Source organism: Microtus pennsylvanicus, chromosome 13 (assembly GCF_037038515.1).
Source record: "Microtus pennsylvanicus isolate mMicPen1 chromosome 13, mMicPen1.hap1, whole genome shotgun sequence".
NCBI lineage: Eukaryota > Metazoa > Chordata > Mammalia > Rodentia > Cricetidae > Microtus > Microtus pennsylvanicus.
This window is the reverse complement of record NC_134591.1, coordinates 70,753,534-70,771,652: the sequence shown is the minus strand read 5'-3', so window position 1 is coordinate 70,771,652 and position 18,119 is coordinate 70,753,534. Positions and strand designations below refer to the sequence as shown.

General features: G+C 48.9%; 1 protein-coding gene across 11 annotated transcripts in view; it reads right to left on the bottom strand.

Moving 5' to 3' along the window:
• Positions 1-18,119, bottom strand: part of Ubr4 (ubiquitin protein ligase E3 component n-recognin 4) — a 111,978-nt gene that overhangs the window by 20,883 nt on the left and 72,976 nt on the right. For all 11 annotated transcript variants that reach the window (XM_075944673.1, XM_075944674.1, XM_075944679.1 and 8 more), the window contains 24 exons: positions 17,825-17,903; positions 17,133-17,378; positions 16,308-16,476; positions 15,773-15,917; positions 14,902-14,987; positions 13,685-13,772; positions 13,244-13,437; positions 11,780-12,019; positions 11,533-11,671; positions 10,966-11,091; positions 10,735-10,863; positions 9,681-10,024; positions 8,519-8,609; positions 8,178-8,262; positions 7,899-8,026; positions 6,938-7,067; positions 6,697-6,854; positions 5,450-5,559; positions 4,851-4,992; positions 4,446-4,527; positions 3,993-4,166; positions 1,812-1,933; positions 847-1,044; positions 91-171 (listed from right to left, as the gene is read on the bottom strand). In XM_075944673.1, coding sequence (XP_075800788.1) covers positions 91-171; positions 847-1,044; positions 1,812-1,933; positions 3,993-4,166; positions 4,446-4,527; positions 4,851-4,992; positions 5,450-5,559; positions 6,697-6,854; positions 6,938-7,067; positions 7,899-8,026; positions 8,178-8,262; positions 8,519-8,609; positions 9,681-10,024; positions 10,735-10,863; positions 10,966-11,091; positions 11,533-11,671; positions 11,780-12,019; positions 13,244-13,437; positions 13,685-13,772; positions 14,902-14,987; positions 15,773-15,917; positions 16,308-16,476; positions 17,133-17,378; positions 17,825-17,903 — 3,486 coding nt within the window. The remainder of the gene's footprint in view (positions 1-90; positions 172-846; positions 1,045-1,811; positions 1,934-3,992; positions 4,167-4,445; positions 4,528-4,850; positions 4,993-5,449; positions 5,560-6,696; positions 6,855-6,937; positions 7,068-7,898; positions 8,027-8,177; positions 8,263-8,518; positions 8,610-9,680; positions 10,025-10,734; positions 10,864-10,965; positions 11,092-11,532; positions 11,672-11,779; positions 12,020-13,243; positions 13,438-13,684; positions 13,773-14,901; positions 14,988-15,772; positions 15,918-16,307; positions 16,477-17,132; positions 17,379-17,824; positions 17,904-18,119) is intronic.

Here is an 18,119-nt window from a genome sequence, read left to right as displayed (position 1 = left end):
AGGTCATGATTAACATCAGTTCCATTAAATCAGTCCTTAAGGCAGAAAAGGCAGTCCACCCCAGATCCTGGAGAGAAAGCAAGCACATACCTCATTTGTGGTACACCAGACCTTCTTGTAAACCTCCGCCACAGGCAGGTCCAGGCTGATGATCTTATTGTTCACTAGGAGCTGAAAAGTAGAGGAGGGGATTACTAACGTGACTGCTTATGACTCCATATAAAGACTGAAGGTGCCTAGGCAAGGGTTCATGGACTACACTTGCCACCCATCACAAGGCTCTGTCAACACTTAGCTCTGGAGAAAATGCGTGTGCACTACACCCAGCATTTTGTGTGCAATGTTGGAGACAAAGACCCTTAACCCACCATGGATTCCAGCTCTGACCCAACTGAAGACTTTTTACCTTGAGCCTATTTTGGGGTCAGCACCAGAAAATCCACCTTTGCCTTTAGTCACAGAGATGGTAACACCAGACCTGGGAAGTCATCTGCCAGAAGCATAAGGCTCAAGGTGTTAACAGGAGCTATGACCCATGTACCAGAGTCAAAGCACCAAGATCCCCGGGGCTCCATTAACCTGGAACGTCTAGAAAACTCCTCCAGAAGCAACAGTAACAAAATCCTACCACTACTCCAAGCAATAACTACCAAGTTTCCTCCTGTTTCATGCCAGGAACTTGTCAGAGTATTCCATGGGTCACTGACCTTATCAGCAGCAGAGGCAGAAGATGGGATCTGCCCCACTTTACAGACTAGCTTCCTATCTGGTTAACCAATGACCTACAAGAAACATCCAGGTGCGACCAGCCCACACTGGTGGTGAGTGACCAGCACAGTCTCTTACCTCCATCCCACTGTCATCCTCCAGAAGAGCCACCAAGTCACAGTCCTGGCAAATCTTGTTCTTTATGTCCCTCATAAGAGGCCCAATGCCTGGCTCATTGCTGCTATATGGGTTTCCAGGCATCCTGCCCTGTAGAAAGTCCTCTTGCTGGGGATCCTTCTCCAGGGTCACAAAGAACTCAGTGACTTCATTCTCCTCCTAAAGGAAAAGAAGAACATGTCAGAAAGGACAGCAGAGAAGAGTTACAGCACTGACTGTTCTGTGGGCACCAGGAGGAAAACACAGCAAGTGCAGCACACCTTACACTTGCACACTTGGGGACAGTGGCCCCAAGGTCATTCTAAACATGATGTGAGCACCTGAAGCATCATACACTCCTCGAGGAGAGACAGCCTAATGGAACAGCTGTCTGGTGAGAGGCGGACCAGCCAGAGGCTGGGCAAGAGTCACTGGAGACTTGGAGTAGAGAAGGGGTTTCTCTCAGTGATACACTCAGGCACGTCGACCCCAATGCTCTTTCATCAGTAACTGAGGATGTTGGTGTTTCAACAATAAGAAAGGTCTCTGGACCAGACCATAGGAAAGACACATATGTGGCTAGCACGCATATCCCAAGGTATAGAAAAGGAGGAAGACGTGACAGTATACCCAACTGTATTCCAAAACTGCTGCTGCACCTGCAATGGGCTGTGAGATCTAATTTTTAAAAAGGCAAATTATGCCAGACTGTGGTGGCACACACCTTTAATCCCAGCACTCAGTAGGCAGAGACAGAAGGATCTCTGTGAGTTTGACACCAGCCTGGTCTACAGAGGTAGTTCCAGGACAGGCTCCAAAGCTACGGAGAAACCCTGTCCTAAAAACAAACAGACAAGAGCTAATCTTGGCCCACTGTAGGAAGCTAAACCACTTTTTGTCAGTGGATCTGGTGATAATGATATTATTACAACAAGCACACTGCTTACAGGGTAGATGATGCTGCACAGTCTCTCAAAGATGAACACAGGAGTCCGGTAGTCATCCAGATTGTAGCGCTTGGCTGTCTCAATGCACACAGCCATGAAGGCTTTGGTTTCAGACTCTGTTCCTGCCAGAGAGCAAAGGAGCCATGAGTTAGGAAAATGCTTCAGCAACATGAACTGAGCTGAGACAATGAAACACCATTTTTCAGATTCTGAGTGCCCTACACGGGAATATCAGTAGTCCTGTTGTGATAATCCTACATCCCAAATCAATCCCCTACATCACAGCTAGCTGTGTGCTTTTCTGCTCTCTCTGGGAGCACAACTTCCCTTAAGGAGAAGGAACACACCTCCTTTGACCTAGCATCCTTTCCCCCAAACAGGCTCCCCCAAACATCCAAGGACTTCCCTCTTGGGTATTCAGGCAGATGAGGGTCACTAGCTGAACTCTCCACACCCAGTACTTGAAAACAACTTCAAATTGACAGTGAACTATTACTCTAGTGAGGAACAAAAGCCTACAGAAGTAGTTTGGGCCCAGAGAGAAGCAGTCACAGCAGTTTACGTCTTAAGCTTTAGTGTCCATGGCCTGCCAGGATGGGGAGACTGCGTACCCTGCAACCCTCTAGCCATCCCACATCTGGTACCTTAGCAGCATAGCTAAACTCTCGGTATGACGATCAACTAGGAACCACTTTTTCTTTTCTCCATCCACACAACTGAAAGCAAACTGTTCTTTACAATAATGGTAGCGAGCCAGGGGACAAATACGAGAGCTAACAAGTCATCCCCTCCCACATGTGTGACGCCCAAACTTTACACTACCAAAGTCTGAAAAAGTTGGATGAAGGCATGCCAGGGACAGCCTAGGGGTCCTCACAGAGACAGCAGTCACAGACCCACCTGGAGAAGACCAGCTTGCACAGGGCCTGAAGAATGTTCTTTTCCTCTGCTTTTATTGATTTTCACTAATGTCTATGTGTGGGGGTCTGTGGGTCTGTGCATGCATGTGTTTGAAGGAGGCCAGAGGAGGGTGTGGGATTCCTTGGGACTGGAGTCACAGGTGGTTGTGAGCTGTGCTGGAACCAAGTTCAGACTCCCTGCAAGAGCAGCAAGAGCTCTGAAGCACTCAACATTTTCCAGCTCTTCTCTTAGTGGGTTTTTGTTTTTGTTGCGCCCACCCCCTCACCAAGATCTCTGTGTAGCCTTAGCTGTCCCAAAACTTGCTCTGCAGACCAGGCTTGTCTTGAACTCAGAGATCCTGTCTCTGCTTCCCTTGTGCTGGGACCTAAAGGTGTGCACCACCACTGCACGTGTTCTCTTAGTTCTATGAGGCAGGGTTTTGTCATGTAGCCCACACAAATCCTCCTGCCTCAGCCTCCCAAGTGTTAGATAATAGGCAGCTGCCATCATTCCCAGCTTCTAAGGAATTTCTACAATAAACTTTAAAAATAAGAAGTCAAATCACCATCCAAATCATAAAACACCAGTTTGAGAATACCACCTAAGAAGCAGAAAGACAAACAGTAGAACAGGCCACAGGAAATTTAAAAAGAATGATCAAGCACAAATACATTTCATAGATTATGAGAAAGTTAAGAAATGAGAAGTCTCAGCAGAGAGGTGTCAGTACATGCCTTTAATCCCAACACTCTGCAGGTCTCTGAGTTCGGCCAGCCGGGGCTACACAGAGAAACCCTGTCTTAACCACTCCCTCCTCAAAGAAAGGAAAGAAAAGAAAAGAAAAGAAAAGAAAAGGGAAGGAAGGAAGGAAGGAAGGAAGGAAGGAAGGAAGGAAGGTAGGTAGGTAGGTAGGTCGGTCTCTTGGCTACAAAATCTAGAGTTCTAAGAACTCAACAGTAGAGTAACAGGATAAATAGTGAAGAACAGAGACAGGGTGGAGTTATATAAGGAAAAGGTAGCAAGAACACAGCAAGGCCACTGACATTCCAGATGACTGAAGATACCAGCCTGAGACCTCCAACCCCTTCCTTCCCTAAGAGCGCAACCCAGGAAAAGTACACGTGAGTTCAGCCCTAGGACTGTAACACTGAGCACCATAGTGCTCTTGAGATAGGCTTCTCTCCCCAAGTGTGAGATTCGTAACCCATTCTCTAGTACTGCGGCACTCAGAGACAGTGCACATGTGCACCTCTGCAGCTTCAAGCTGCCAGGGGGCATTACCTGTGGTCATGTCCTCTAGCATCTCCAACAGCATGTCCTGAGTCTCATCGATGAGCTTGGTCCTCTGCAGCACTAACTTCCGCAAGCACAGGTACCCATTCAGCACAGTGCCCACCAGGCGGCTCTTAAAATGCCTTTTGATGGACTCCACCTCTACAAAGGAGGAGAGAAGGCCTGCAGGGACAGGGAAAACCTGCTGTGAGATCTTGGGAAGACAATACGGTAGGCCTGGGCTATCCAAAGAAAGGTGAAAAGAAAAAAGCAAGGACTGTGCAAGTGTCTTCCTTTGCACAGACGCTCAATAAGCCAAACGGCCAGCAGTGAGGACTCAGAAGTGCAGGCCCATCTACGAGGAAAAAAGTCCCAGAGAGAAGTTGACGAGCACCAAGGAGCAGCGGCTCAGGACTAAAGCATACCCAAGACACCCAAGGGAAGGGCTGGGTGGCTCTCTACCTGTGAGACTTTTGAGGGCATAGCCCTGCTGCAGATCTGTGCTCAGGGTGGCCTCCTCCAGGGCCAGCAAGCGGGCGATTTCCTAAACAGGATGACAAGCACAGTGTGATAGGGCCCGCCTCCATCACCATCCCATGATGTAGCACCAACCAAAGGTGCTCAAAAGTCACGCGTTCATTCTAATCCTTGAAAAATGCCTTTCCAAGAAGCCAAAGATGGCTGGAATACTGCCAAGGACCTGCTTAACCCTGAAACAGCTGAAATTCCCCCAACAGTCTGCCATGGGCCTTCTAGTTACAGTAAAGTCTGGAAAATAATTATTTTCAACAAATGCTTCTCAGAAAACAAGAATCCGACAAAAGAGCCTTTCAAAGCAGAGGAGGAGCTGGGGAAGGGATAGATCACCTTGGTGATGAGGTTGCCTACATAGGGCAGGACTCCCCGAGCAGCCAGGTAGACTTTCCAGTGACATGAGGCGATGAGTTTCTGGTAGAGAGCCAGGTACTCTGCAGCACACTCCCCAGCTACACTCAGCTCGTCCAGGTAACTGTACCAGAGACAGGGCAAGGCACCTTTAGGGACTAACATCACAGAGCCCAGCAGCTCCCTCCTCTGTATCTACTGCTCAGCCTCTCTTCCCTCCTTCTTGAGGTGGATGGAGGTCATCTGAGAAACCTCACACTTTCCTTGCTGAAAGGATTCACAACACTTCAGGGAATGGCTGCCAAGCCTCTGAGCACCCGTGTCTCCATGCTCACTGCTCGAGGACTGCAGAGGACAATGAGTGACAATTATGCCTGTGCTCAGAGGCGCTCAATGAATACCCACTGCTGTTTTACCACTAATATTCCTAAAGCTCTGTGTGGTTTCTGTGGCAGGGACCAAGATGGTTATATACCACTCAGGGGTGCCTCCCAACCCTGACCTATGTATTCACCAGAGCACGAGGAAAAGGCTCGATCACGCTAGCCACTGTCCCAATCTACCCTACCCCCACATGGTACCTGGTGAGGAGGTCAAGGACCTGTTGCTTGCGGCTGGGGACAGTAGCGAGAGCTTCCACGATGGTACATGCTGCTTGCCGTGCTGCCTGTGTCGCGGGGGTAAAGAGTACCTGCCAGACACAGGAGAGAAAATAGGGCCGGCTCAGAGGCCACCCTGTTTTTCTAGGCCCAGAACATGAGCTGACTTCCACACACCCAGAATTCTGACTATCTCTCTGGGCACAGTGAAGGGTCCACACCACCAGTTAACCCAGTACCCAGTGGCTGCAGACTTGAGAAAGGCTGCTAGAGAGCTTCTTGCTTCACAGAAAATTCTCCAAGCAACTTGGAGAACACACTGCCCCTAGTTAGCATTAACTGTTAACTTGACAAAGTGCAGAATTACCTCAAAAGAGCCCCAACTGAGTAACTATCAGACTGGACTGTGAGCATGCCTGTGAGATACTGTCTTGATTGTTAATTGATTCAGGAGGGCCCAGCACGTTGCAGGTGGCACCATCCCCCGGCAGGTGGTCCTGAGCTATATATAAGAAAGCTGGCTAAGGATGAGCCCGTGAGCAAGCAAGCCATAGTTTCTGCTTCAAGTTCCTGCCCTTCCATCAATGATGGCCTGCGTCTTTGATGAACAATCCAAATAACTCTATTCCTTCTCAAGTTGCTTTTGGTTGGTATTTTACCAGATCAACAGAAGGGGAATCAGAATAGTACCAAATGTCAATGAGGGAGGAGAAATCCAATGAGCATTCACATTGGCAAGCCCTCGAGAGTTCTTTCTTGGGGATACCTATTAGTGGGCTAACTCTAGTTGAGCGTAAGCTGAACATCTCTTGCTTAGCAACAGAAAACGAAGAAAGACTTTCTTGAGGGGAGGGGTAGGGATGGGGGTGGTTTGAGACAAGGTCTCACTGTGTAGCCTTGGCTGGCCTGAAACTTGATATGCAGACCAGGTGCCTCCCAGGTGCTGGGATCAAGTGCCTGGCTAAAGTTAATTCTTGAAAACTTAGCTTGAGGGAGGGAAAGAATAGTGGAGCTCAATAACGAAGGCAGCAAGGGAAATGAATACAGGCACTGGTTTGCCTCTCTGGGGGAACTGGGTGGCATGTCAGGGGGCACAAGCAGCAGAGGCCAGCTGTACTGACCTGTCCCTACTGGGGGCTGCACTCAAGAACTTCCACTGAAAGAACGCAAACAGCAGTAAATGGAGAGCGAGAAAGCAGGGCAGAGAACGGCAGGTGGAGGGTACTCACCTGCCGCAGCCAGTTGTTGTGGCCCAGCTTGAGGTCGAGAGGGGTGGTCCTCTTCCCCCGCCGGCTCAGGAACTGTTTCCATCTCCACACATACTTCTCAGTCAAGTAGAGACGGTGGAGGTCTGACTTGCTGGGGGACTTCCCATTGCCATCTACTCCTGCAAGGCAAAGACAGGGGTAAGCAGGAAAGCACAGCAAAAACAGGGGCTGCTGAATGAATGGCTGGAGGGAAGAGACCCACCTCGGGTGGGCAGACACTTCTTCCAGGCTTCGTAAGATGCCTTGGGATCTCTCTTGAGCCACAGCTGGGCCTGGGCATGGATCTCGTTGCAGTATGGCTTCACTGTGGTGAGGGCCTCAACAGGGACATCCTGAATGAGAGAGCAGAACAAGGTGAGATGTAACCTGCATACCTAGGCCCCAGCGTGGAATGGCACTGACACTCCAGAAGCTTCATGAAAAACATTATAGCAAGAGCTCTGCTGCCCCAGCTCTTGCTAATACTGTCTGCACCCACGTGAGGTCTGCACCCACGTGAGGAGGGCCATCTCCATGCTGACGCTGAGGCCACAGACTTTGGAGTGCTGGCTTTGTACAGCCGCACACATGTGACTGCAGTTAAGAGTTTTACTCTCCACTTAATGAAGACTTACTGAGCAGCTATTGAATGCTGGATATCACACTAGGTCCTAGGTCTTAAGACACAAATTAAGTCAAACCATCCTTAGACTCAAAGAATTCATTACATCATTTATTTTTTTCTAAGTTTCGAGGTGGTCACTACTTTACATCTCAGAGATGAGCAAACTGAAGAATACAACTAGCTTGCTCAGTCTTGATGTCAGTAAACAGCAGAGCTGGGATTTGACCTCAAGTCTATTTCAAGGTCGTGGATTTCCACCCATATTCATAAAGCATGTACAAAGGTGCAGATGTAGTAAAGGGAGTCACAGGCCATCTGTCTCAGTATTTCAAAGGTCTCACTCTGCTCTAGCTTTTATACTGTATAGTTTGCATTACACTATACTCCTCAAAAATCCCAACCCACCTCTGCTGAACTAAAGCAAAGACAGCCTGGTGATCACATCAGTCAGAGAAGTGACCTTGAGGAAGCAGGGTACAGTGCTCAGTGCTCAGAGACTATGTAACTCTTCAAGCCCCATCTCCTCCCCCCACCCCGCTCATGCCCAATGACACATTACCTTGTTTTTCTTGCTGGTTGGGGCAGGTGGCTTAATCAGCTTCTGTAAGATCCGCAGGCACATAAGGGTGATGTTCTCAACAACCACTGGTGTTTTGATGTTCACGGCCATAAGGAAAAGACTAAGTGCTGGTGATGAGAAGAAGCCACAATCAGTACACATGGGTTACCTGCCCCAGCAAGGCTGCCCGAGTCATCTTCCTCCAACTCTTGCCTGGGTACCAGGACTGCATCTTTCTGTTTTCTGAAAAGCACCCACCCAGATGGTCCCCAAGCTCACCACAGCGTAAGCGGAGCTCCCAGCAGTTGTCCTCCTTGGAGATGGAATCCGTCAGCAGCAACATCTCATACTGAAGACTGCTTGCCTGGAAGGACAACAGGATGAGGGGAGTCAGGATCTAAACTCTAATTACAGGTCTCCTATTAAAATCTCTAGCCAGGGGAGGCCTACTAGGACAAGGAGACATCAGAGACCCCGTGCTACAGGCTCTAGCTGACAATAAACTCTCTACACACAGTCTGGTCCCTCCCACTTTGGTCTCCAACACTGGCCTGGAGAAGCGGTCAGCGACACAGAAGGACCACAAGGAAGAGGTCAGAAAGGACAGCTGCTCTGCTTACCAGGTCAGGATTGGCCCAGTGGCCTTTCAGGGCTGTGGAGACTTTGCCAATGATCAGGTCGTTCATTTGCTGGGTGGCCTCTGGGTTGTCTCTGGGGAAGCAAAGAGTCTTGTTTGTCACAGTGAGCATGCACGCTATGGCGGTCTTCACACCCGGAGCCCAGAAAAAAATGGATGCATGGATGGCAAGGGCTATCCGGCCCCGACTTTTCTACCTTCTTCCCAGGAGCAAGACTACATCTTTGAACTTACTGGGCCTATGATGGGAGGGGATGAATACAGCCCCTTTTCGTAAGGACAGCAATAGAAGGATGCACGCATTAGCATGGAGGGTCATGTTGTAGGTGGTGGCCCTAGGAGCTGCTGGTGTCCAACTCCAAAACCTGAGTCCACGCTCAGTGTGGACTCCACATCACTTCCTACACAGCACCCCATTTCCCTTCTGTGTTAGTCCTTAATAACATCTCTACTATTATTATCAACAAAATACACTACACAGGAATCCAAACGCTCAAATAGTACAGCTGTTTCCAAGTGCTAATACTCCTTTCCCTCTACACCACCTGTATCCTTGTGTTCTCCAGCTCTGCAGGCCTCTGCCACTCTCGGCATCCTGGAATAGGCCTATCCCAGCCGGGAACGGAATTCCAGGCCGAGCCTTCTCTCCAGCCCCCACTTACTGAATTTTCACCCCTGACATCACCATCTTTAAGGTATTTGCTATTACTGATATTTCTCAGATGAGTCTTTTGTCCAAGGCACACAGTGCACAGTGCCAGATCTTAAACCCAGTCCTTTCTGACTAGAGTCTAAGTACTCATCCCTAAACCCCCTCTGGCTTCTTTTTCTTGATTTTTTTTTTCTGCAATTTTTTTGAGTTCAAGTGTTACTTTATTCCCTTATCCTCTCCCACCAAGGAAGTTCCCTCAGGACACACCACCACCTGAACCAACATGCCACTCACAGGACACACCACCTGAACCAACAAAGCACCACCAAGCAGCACACTCAAAGAGCTGACTATGGTGCTTCCCCCATCCACCTACCTCCCATCTTCCCTCACTTCCTCTGGGATAAACTAGCCTACCACTTGGCTCAACTTTGCACTCCCAGTGCTAGCATTGCTGTTGCCACCACCTCTGGGTCAAGGAGCAAGTTCTGACCTAGTCAGGAGGCACATGAGCTGGCGGACCTCTTCACGAATGGCTGAAGCCCCTCTGCGGAGGTTGTAATCAAAGAGCTCTCGGATGAGGCCCTGGGAGACGAGGATGTGCCTCAGAGCTGGATTGGTGGCCAGGGCCCTCAGTAGTGTGATGCAATGCTCTGTGACAGCTGAGGCACAGCCATAGCACTTGGTGGAGGAGGTGTGGCCACAGCCTAAGACAGACAAAGCACGGTACTGGCTGGCAGTGAACGTGGGCTGCACGGATGTTCGGGATGACTTTGTGGCTGCTTCCCTTTGCTGCAGATCATATTCTAAGAGCTCTTTGCGTGAAGCAAAAACTTTCTAAGAATGGAAAGATAAGAAAAAAAATTGACAAATAAATGAGAAAGAGGAAAATTGGCTTGCAATGAATTTACGTGTATGATATAATTTATTCTTCTCAATAACCCTACCACTTATTTATTTTATCCTCATTCAACAGAGAATGGTCAAGGGCAGAATTGGAAATCAGACTGATCACGGGCTTGAACTCTTCACTACTACAAACACTGTCTTTTAAAGGGTTAGAAAGCCAGATCATTTGGCAAAGGTCATCAGCAACTTAGAGAGACAGGACAACTGGCTACTCTTCTGGGACGAGGATCCACTGCTGATGAACAGCATCCTACCCACGGAAACCATGTGGAAACATTAAAGGAAAACATGGCCCACCTTGGCTAACTGCAGCTGGAGTGCCCTGACCCTCCAGCCTGAGAACACAGCAGCCAAGAACAGGGAGTAGAATCTCAGCACTCACTTTTAGAAACCAGGAACCCCTCTACTAAACAAAGATGTGTTGTCTACTAATGTCCCACCACCACTGTGCCTGATGATTCTGAATGCAAATCGCTGTGACAAGTAGGCCTCACCCCCAGAGAGGGAGGAACCATTGGTGCAGCTGCTGAGACAGCATCGACCCCTAGGCAAAGACAACACCTAAGAACGGGAGCCTGGCTAGGGGAACAGTTGTTCTGAAAGCATAAAGCCCCCTGCAAGCTACTCCCATTCCCTACCTGGATGATTTTGGAGAGCTCATCAAATGAGTTCTTGCAGTCTCCACAATACTCCTGAGCCAGCTGCAGAATGTAGCGATTCACACTGGCTGAAGTGGAGCTGATGCCCCCTGCCGTTCCGGAGTCTTCCTGCAATCCCAAGAGATCACGTATGAGACTTCTGCCCTAGGGATGACCTCACCAAGGGCAGACTTCCACTCCTGACCCAAATACCCTCTGGTCTGGGACCACCTGTGGCTTTTCTGGAGCTGCTTCGTTCACTTTGCAGAGTAGGTTCTCCAGCTGTGGCCGATGTCCCATGAGCTGATGGTAAACCCGGTCAGCTTTGTCCAGAAGTGTGTTAATGTTGGAAACAGCCTAGAGCAAAGAGACGGGTACTTGAGGGGGACTTTTCAGCTTCATTTTCCCTTAGTGGCTCTAAGTACTAGTCACCTACTGAAACATGTCCTCTACACAGACCAGGTACATGGCTCCACACAATCTGTCCTTTACGACAACCCTACGAGGTGGCATGTTAGTCTTTATGGCAAGCAGTGTGCAATGTATATGAACTAGATTCAAAGAATTTCTTGCTGAAAAGTAACTCACAGCAGGTCACAGACACAAAACAGCACAAGTGCTGTGAGAACTATTGTCCCGACTCCAACGGCAAATGCCCCACTGTCTCCCTGAACAGGCATCCCCTCTCCAGTGCCCTTTACTTCCAGACCCAGATGAGGCTGACATTTGTCACCTGGCTCCTACCCCCAAAGCTCAGAGCCAAGCCATGACCTGAGGCTAAGACAGATGCAGCCTTACCTTCTTTCGATCTTCTTCATTCTCGATGGGATCCACAGCGCAGCAAGGCTTGGCGTAAAGCATGAAGTCAAAGCGGGCGTATTTACAGAAGCCACAGGCATTGCAGAGGAAGGGATCCTTCTCATCGTAGTTGATGGACCTGAAGAACCACAGTGCTCAGGTCAGTGGGAGCAGAGGTTTGGGAGAAAAGGTGAGTAAAAGGAGAGATGATAGCACATGCTTGCCCTGGATGTGCAGGACAAGTTACCTGCACTTGTGACACTGGTATACATTCTCGCCACAATTGCCACAGACGCCTGGGTTGGCGGGAACGGAGGCACTGCAGCGAGGACACTGAAGGGTCTCTGTGGAGGCCTGGTAGTTCTCATAGAAGTCCGCAAACTCGATCATCAGGTTAGAGGCCACAATAGGCAGCGGCAGGTCAATCTTGACTTCTGTCTGTCCAGGAGTCAGCTGAACTTTCTTGGCTTTGTGCCAGCGAGCTGGCCTAGAAGAGATGACAAAAGCTCAGTGACAAAAGACTGACAGTGTGAGAAAGGCTATCCTGCATGTTCCTCTAAGGAAATTAAGTGACTATTCAAAGAAAAATCTTTTCCTTTATGGTTTCCTCTGAAAAAAGTATAAGATGGATCATTCTCCAAGGTAGTCAGGTAAGTGTGATCCTCATGCCACCATCAAGGGACTTCTCTTTGCAACAGAGAGAGATCAATGCAGAAAACAGTAATGGATCAAAATGCAGAGTTGTGGAGCCCAGTCCCAACTGATACATCTACAATACAAGCCCTGCACCTAAGGCTCAGGGGTCATTTCAGAAGGATCCTAAGCGCCAGAGGACCAGGAAGTTTGCTGGGAGACTGTTATCTCTTAGACACATCAGAGAAGCTATACTTCTCTACCATGGCGACCTACACACTACCTGAACAGACAACAATGACAGATATGCTAATGTGGACGGGAGAAAGCTCACAAGGCCTTAACTGTAGCAGAACTACAGGCAACTAAGGAATGCTAAGAGCAGGAGAAACAGTCTTCTTCAGGGAAGAGCACACCAATTGGCTATCCAGTATCAAGGGGCAGCCCTGAAACCATTACCAGTGGCTATGCTTACTCTCTGGGGGAGAGCCTACCCTGACAGGCAACAGCCCTTTCAAGATCAAGGACTTCTCCAAAGAGCAGATTTAGGCAGCGCCTTGAGTCACTGGTTACTGTTAGCTGCCTTCTCCTTTTGTGTGCACAGCAGCGCTTGAGCTTTAACAGACCAGTCACATCTACCTCTGCTCAGTAATACCCAAGACTCCCTGGGGAGCCAACACATGCAGCACATAGACCTATGGCATGCCTACTCCAGATGCTGGCTTGTGGGGGGAGGGGGGCAAGATGTTGAAATGGAAGAACATGCAGTGGAGAAGACTCGGAGGAATACTTCCTGCTCTATGAGCAGACGCAGGGCTGTTTTGTCTAATGCACAAGGTTTTCCACAAGGCAAGAGAACCTGGAGTCCCTTTTCAATGAGCCCCCACCCTAGGCAGGCTGTGAGGAACTGTCATGGTCCCCTAGGGAGCCATTCAATGTCAACAGCCTCAGAAGCCACCACTTCACTGCAGTCCCTCTGCCAGCGCTGCTGTGGCTGAGAGGATGCAGATCCGCTGCACATATCTGCTCTGCACCCACAGGACACAGCTGCACCTGGTGATGCCTGCAAAGCCCGTACTTGTTTTTCAGCTCCACAATGGCCTGCACAGTTCGGTTGTTGTAGTACAGGTTGATAGTCCGCACCATCTTGGTCCGCTTCAGGTCCCCAATTTTCACTGTCACCTTACTGATGGTGTGACTGCCAATGAGCTTTACAACTTGCTGGGTCGTGGTGTACCGTGTGTCCACTTTAATGGAAGATAGCTTGATATACTAAATACAAGAGCACACAAAACAACACAGTGAGCACTAGACCATCCATCTTCATCAAAGCTGATCAACACTGCCCCCTCTCCAACCACAGATGAAGTGAACTCAAGGTAGCAACTGTGGTGGGCAAAAATCCACAGTGCCAGGCAGGAACCTGAGAGGAACCCCTAAGTAATAGTAACTAGTCTTTGGAAATAAGAACCACAGAGCCAGAAAACCTCTAGACTGTCCTGCTCAAAGTATTACTTACACAGAATGGCACCTCGGGGTTATTACACACCAGGCAGGGGTCACTCTCCAGGTAATAGCCATCAAACTCCACTAAGCCAGACAAGGTGCTAGGGAAGAAAGCAGTCTCAGCATCAGCAGAGTCCTCCAGGACCATGCCAAAGCCATCCCCACTCCCCACTCCCCACTCCCCCTGTGAGGGGAAGGAAAGGGATTACAGCTCAGAGGTCTTAGTAGGCACAGGAAGAAAGGTCAACTAATCTACCTGGGGTGTTTCCTACTTTTAAGCTAATGTCTGAATCCAGAAAGGAATTAAAATCTCAGAGTCATAATTAAATTTACTATTTATAGAAAAAAATCCTAAATTATGTTAAAAATGTTTGTGTTGAGCCAGGAAGATGGCTCAGTCTACACAGTACTTGACATGTAAGCATGAGGACTGGAGTTCAGATCCCAGACCCCACATCAATACCAGCCAGCTGTGTATGGTAGCTTGTCTACAATTCCAGCACTTGGGGAACAGGGACAGGGGATCTAAAGCAAGCTGGCCAGAGCATCCACAACAGCAAGCTCTTGGCTCAAATGAGGGACCTTGCCTTAAATAAGATGGAAAGCAACTTAGAGCACTGGGACTCTATACGCTGTACACGTGTGTACCCACACACAAGAACACAGACACATACCATATACATGTACACATTTAAAATGTCATTACTAAGCCAACATAATAAAGAAACATAAACTTAATGCTCTCTTCTTTTAAAAGTTTCTGTGAGGCTGACAAGATAGGTTAGAGGGGAAAGGGGCTTGTTGAGCAAGCCTGACAATCTGAGTTCAATCCCCGGAACCCACATAAATGTAAGAGGAGGGGATAAAACTGACTCCACAAGGCTGACCTCTGACTTCCACATGTGTCATGGCATGCAAGCCCTAAGATATCACAGGCACACATGTGCAGGGATATTTCTTTTTTCTTTTAATAAAAAAGGTGGACATTTCTGTAAACTTGTTTTATATGGTTAGGTTAAGTTCTGCTGTACTGCTCACAAAAGTGAATTTGGTAATTATATCTATGTGCCTTCTAGAGTCCAAAGATCTGGGCTCCACAGGAGATGAAGGTCAACTACCTGGGGGACTACACCTAAAGGGCACTCAGTTCATGCACAAGCAATTTCAATGTGCAAACAACTACTTCAAACTGTGACTGCTCTTCAAATGGCAGGAAGAAAGAGGGCTCACTTGTATATGTTGGAGTTGGGATGGTTGGTGAGAATGTGGTTTTGAGTCCTCAGAATCTCCACGGCCTTCTGTGAATACTCCTTCAACTGAGAACAGAATTCAGGAAAGAAACACGCTGGTTAAAAACCCGAGTCCTGAGCTTGCAAGATGTCTCTGGGGTAGAACTGTTGCCACCAAACCTAGTGATCTGAGTTTGATCCTCAGGACCCACATGATAGGATAGCAAGTGTCCTCTGACCTCCCTGTGTACATCAAGGCATGCAGCGTCCCCAATACCCAAACATCAATCAAACAATAAACTCATTATTTCTGACTATGGTCCTAACTCATAATCCGTTAACAGATTCTACTTTCCTCACTAGGCAGCCTTTGCCATCTAGAGAAAGACTATTAAGCTCTTATAGAAGTCGGCAAGTGGCTGTCTCATTGTAGTGGCATTCCTGGCTCCCAAGCAGGCCTCCCAGCTCAGTAAGTAGCACTTCCTTTCCAAGCTGAACCAGCTACCTTTCCCTCCCCCACGTGACCTACTTCTCCACCAGCTATCTATAGGACATTTAGACTAGAGAAAGGTAAACTGTATTCAACAGTAACAAATATAACACTAGAAAGATTCAAAAAAAGATTTCAGGTGTGGACACTCTTTTTTTTTTTTTTTGTTTGGTTTTTCGAGACAGGGTTTCTCTGTGGTTTTTGGAGCCTGTCCTGGAACTAGCTCTTGTAGACCAGGCTGGTCTCGAACTCACAGAGATCCGCCTGCCTCTGCCTCCCAAGTGCTGGGATTAAAGACGTGCGCCACCACCGCCCGGCGTGGACACTCTTTCTAGAGAAAAATTACTCCAAGTGTGTGTGTGTGGAGGGGCTTCTCTCTTACCTTCTTCTCTGTCTGTGCAGTTTTCAGGGAGAAATAGCCCAGAAGGTCCACAAACTGGGCAGCCTTTCGACCGTATGCTGGGAGTTCTGGCCAAATAGACCACATGAGATCTAGCAAGAGCTCCTGCTGAGCCTTGTTGGAGTTTCTGTGGTAGAGAGCAGCTCTGGTTAGCAGGCAGCCACGAGTGAGGCCTCTCACTTACCACCAAGGCCTCAAGACTGTGCCTGCACTGTCTCTTCCCACATACAGTCATGGGTCAGGCTGCCAGGGTCTTGTGGCCCCTGACAATCCTAGCAGATGTGGTACCACATCAATTTACTGGCTTCATCCAAGCTTATTCCAGAGCACAGGCTGAGCTTCTCTAGCCAACCATCATTTTTAGGAGCTCCTGACTACAACCCTCTGGGTGGAAAATGTCTCCCGCCAAGGACATTAGCTTATTAGTTATAAAGCACATAGCTCAACAAAAAGACCCCCCAGAGCTTGGTATGGGCACAGACACTGACACAGTAACCATGATCATGCCCTGGCCCACCTGTAGATATGCAGGGTCAGGCAGTGGGCCTGCCAGCGCACTGAGGAAGAGTTGGACTCCAACAAGAAGCAGCGCAGGAACTGGATCAGAGTCTCCTTGTCTGCAAATCTGTTCAGCTGGTTCACTAGAGCTGTGCACAGCTGGTCCTCCTGGCTGCCCGCGCTCTCACCTGCAACACCAGGGCAGGACCAACTCACCCAGGGGCCCAGAGTCTTACGACCAGGTGGAAAAGTAGGAAATCTATCTTTTAGAAAAATGTCTGCTAAATAGTAGCAAATTGCCAAATGATTTCTCTTAGGTAATATTTCTCTTAGGTAATATTGCCAAATGATTTCAAGTTATTTTGGGAACAAATGGTTTGGCCCCACCTGGTACATAGCCCACCCCAGCCCCCATGTATAGGATACTAATGGCACTGAGTCAACAACTACAGCGGAGGAGTGTCCCAAAGAAGTTTGGTGTCTCAACAGTAAGAACTGCTCTGTACTCACCCACTGTTTCCTATCTCAGGCCTTTGAGGACCATGAAAAGTGAAGACGCCAAGGGGAGGGCTGGCCAACAGAGCAGGTGTTCAGCGTGTGCAGGGGATTATACAGTCTTAGTGCTAACAGCGTTCAGCGCACCCTGTCCTTTCCTATTTCTATCGCTTGGCACAGAGAGCCACAGTTAAGGTGTCCCTTTCACCATGACAGAACATGTAAGCAGGAGGAGACACAGGGAGCATTTGGACAAGCCACGGTAAAAACCATCCAGAACCTGTAGTTAAACAATGTGCACTGAGGGGTTAGTATGTCACCCATCACAGGACCACACAGCGACTCTTACCTTCTTTTTCTTTTTCCTTTTCTTCTTTCTTGCTCTTTTTGGTAGAAGATTTGGACTGAGTTGTTGCTTGTCCAGAACTGGTCGCACCAGGGGCTGATGAGGAAGCCACACTGGAGGACCCTGTGGAGGCCGCCAGGGCTGCGAGGACTTTGCTCCCACACAGGGCACAGGAGAGTAGCTGCAGCAGCACAGGGGACACCCCCTCGTCCACCAGGAAACTCACTTGCAGGAGGAAGTAGAGGACAGCTATGAGGAGAAAGATGGGAGTCAGCTCTGGAATGACTGAACTACTTAGAACATGAGCAAGAGATGGGACTTGATTAGAACTGTAGATGGGACAAGGCTTTTTCTCCTCCAATTCTCTCTCAAAGGCCACTGCTACCAGGAGCAGTGGAGTGATTAGAAAGGGATGGGGGACTACAGAGGGGAGCCAGCCCCTACTGCCTTGACGAGTAAACAAGCTCTACACTTCTGTTTTCTGAGACTTTATTGCTATGGCCTGGAAACCAGTCACTCCTGCTCTGTGCTCCTGCAGCAGCCCAAGTTTACACAAGCAACCCTCATCACTGAAGTTCTGGTTTGTGTTCTGTTAACAGGTCTATCTCCAGCCCAGCTCACAGCTTAATACAGAGCATTCTCCACAGATGGTCTCTGCAGGGATGAAGAGTGGCAACCCAGGGAGGACGGCTTACAGTCATCTTTGATGCAGAACTTCTGCCAGTTGATGGTTCGCTGGGCGGCAATCTCTGCACAGGCCTTCAGATGCTCCATCTGAAACAAGAGTCAATCACAGGTGAGTATTGCCATCAGGCCATGAAATAACACCAGCTGCTGTGTGTGCTGGTCCTGGCTTGGGACCACAAAGTAACCCTGAGGCAGGTGTCCTCTGGATTGGGTGGTAGACCTGGGAGCAGGGCCCACACTCTCCTGCAGCTTATAGGCAATGTCCCTGTTCTGCTTCCATCCACCACCCCATCTTCTCCTGCA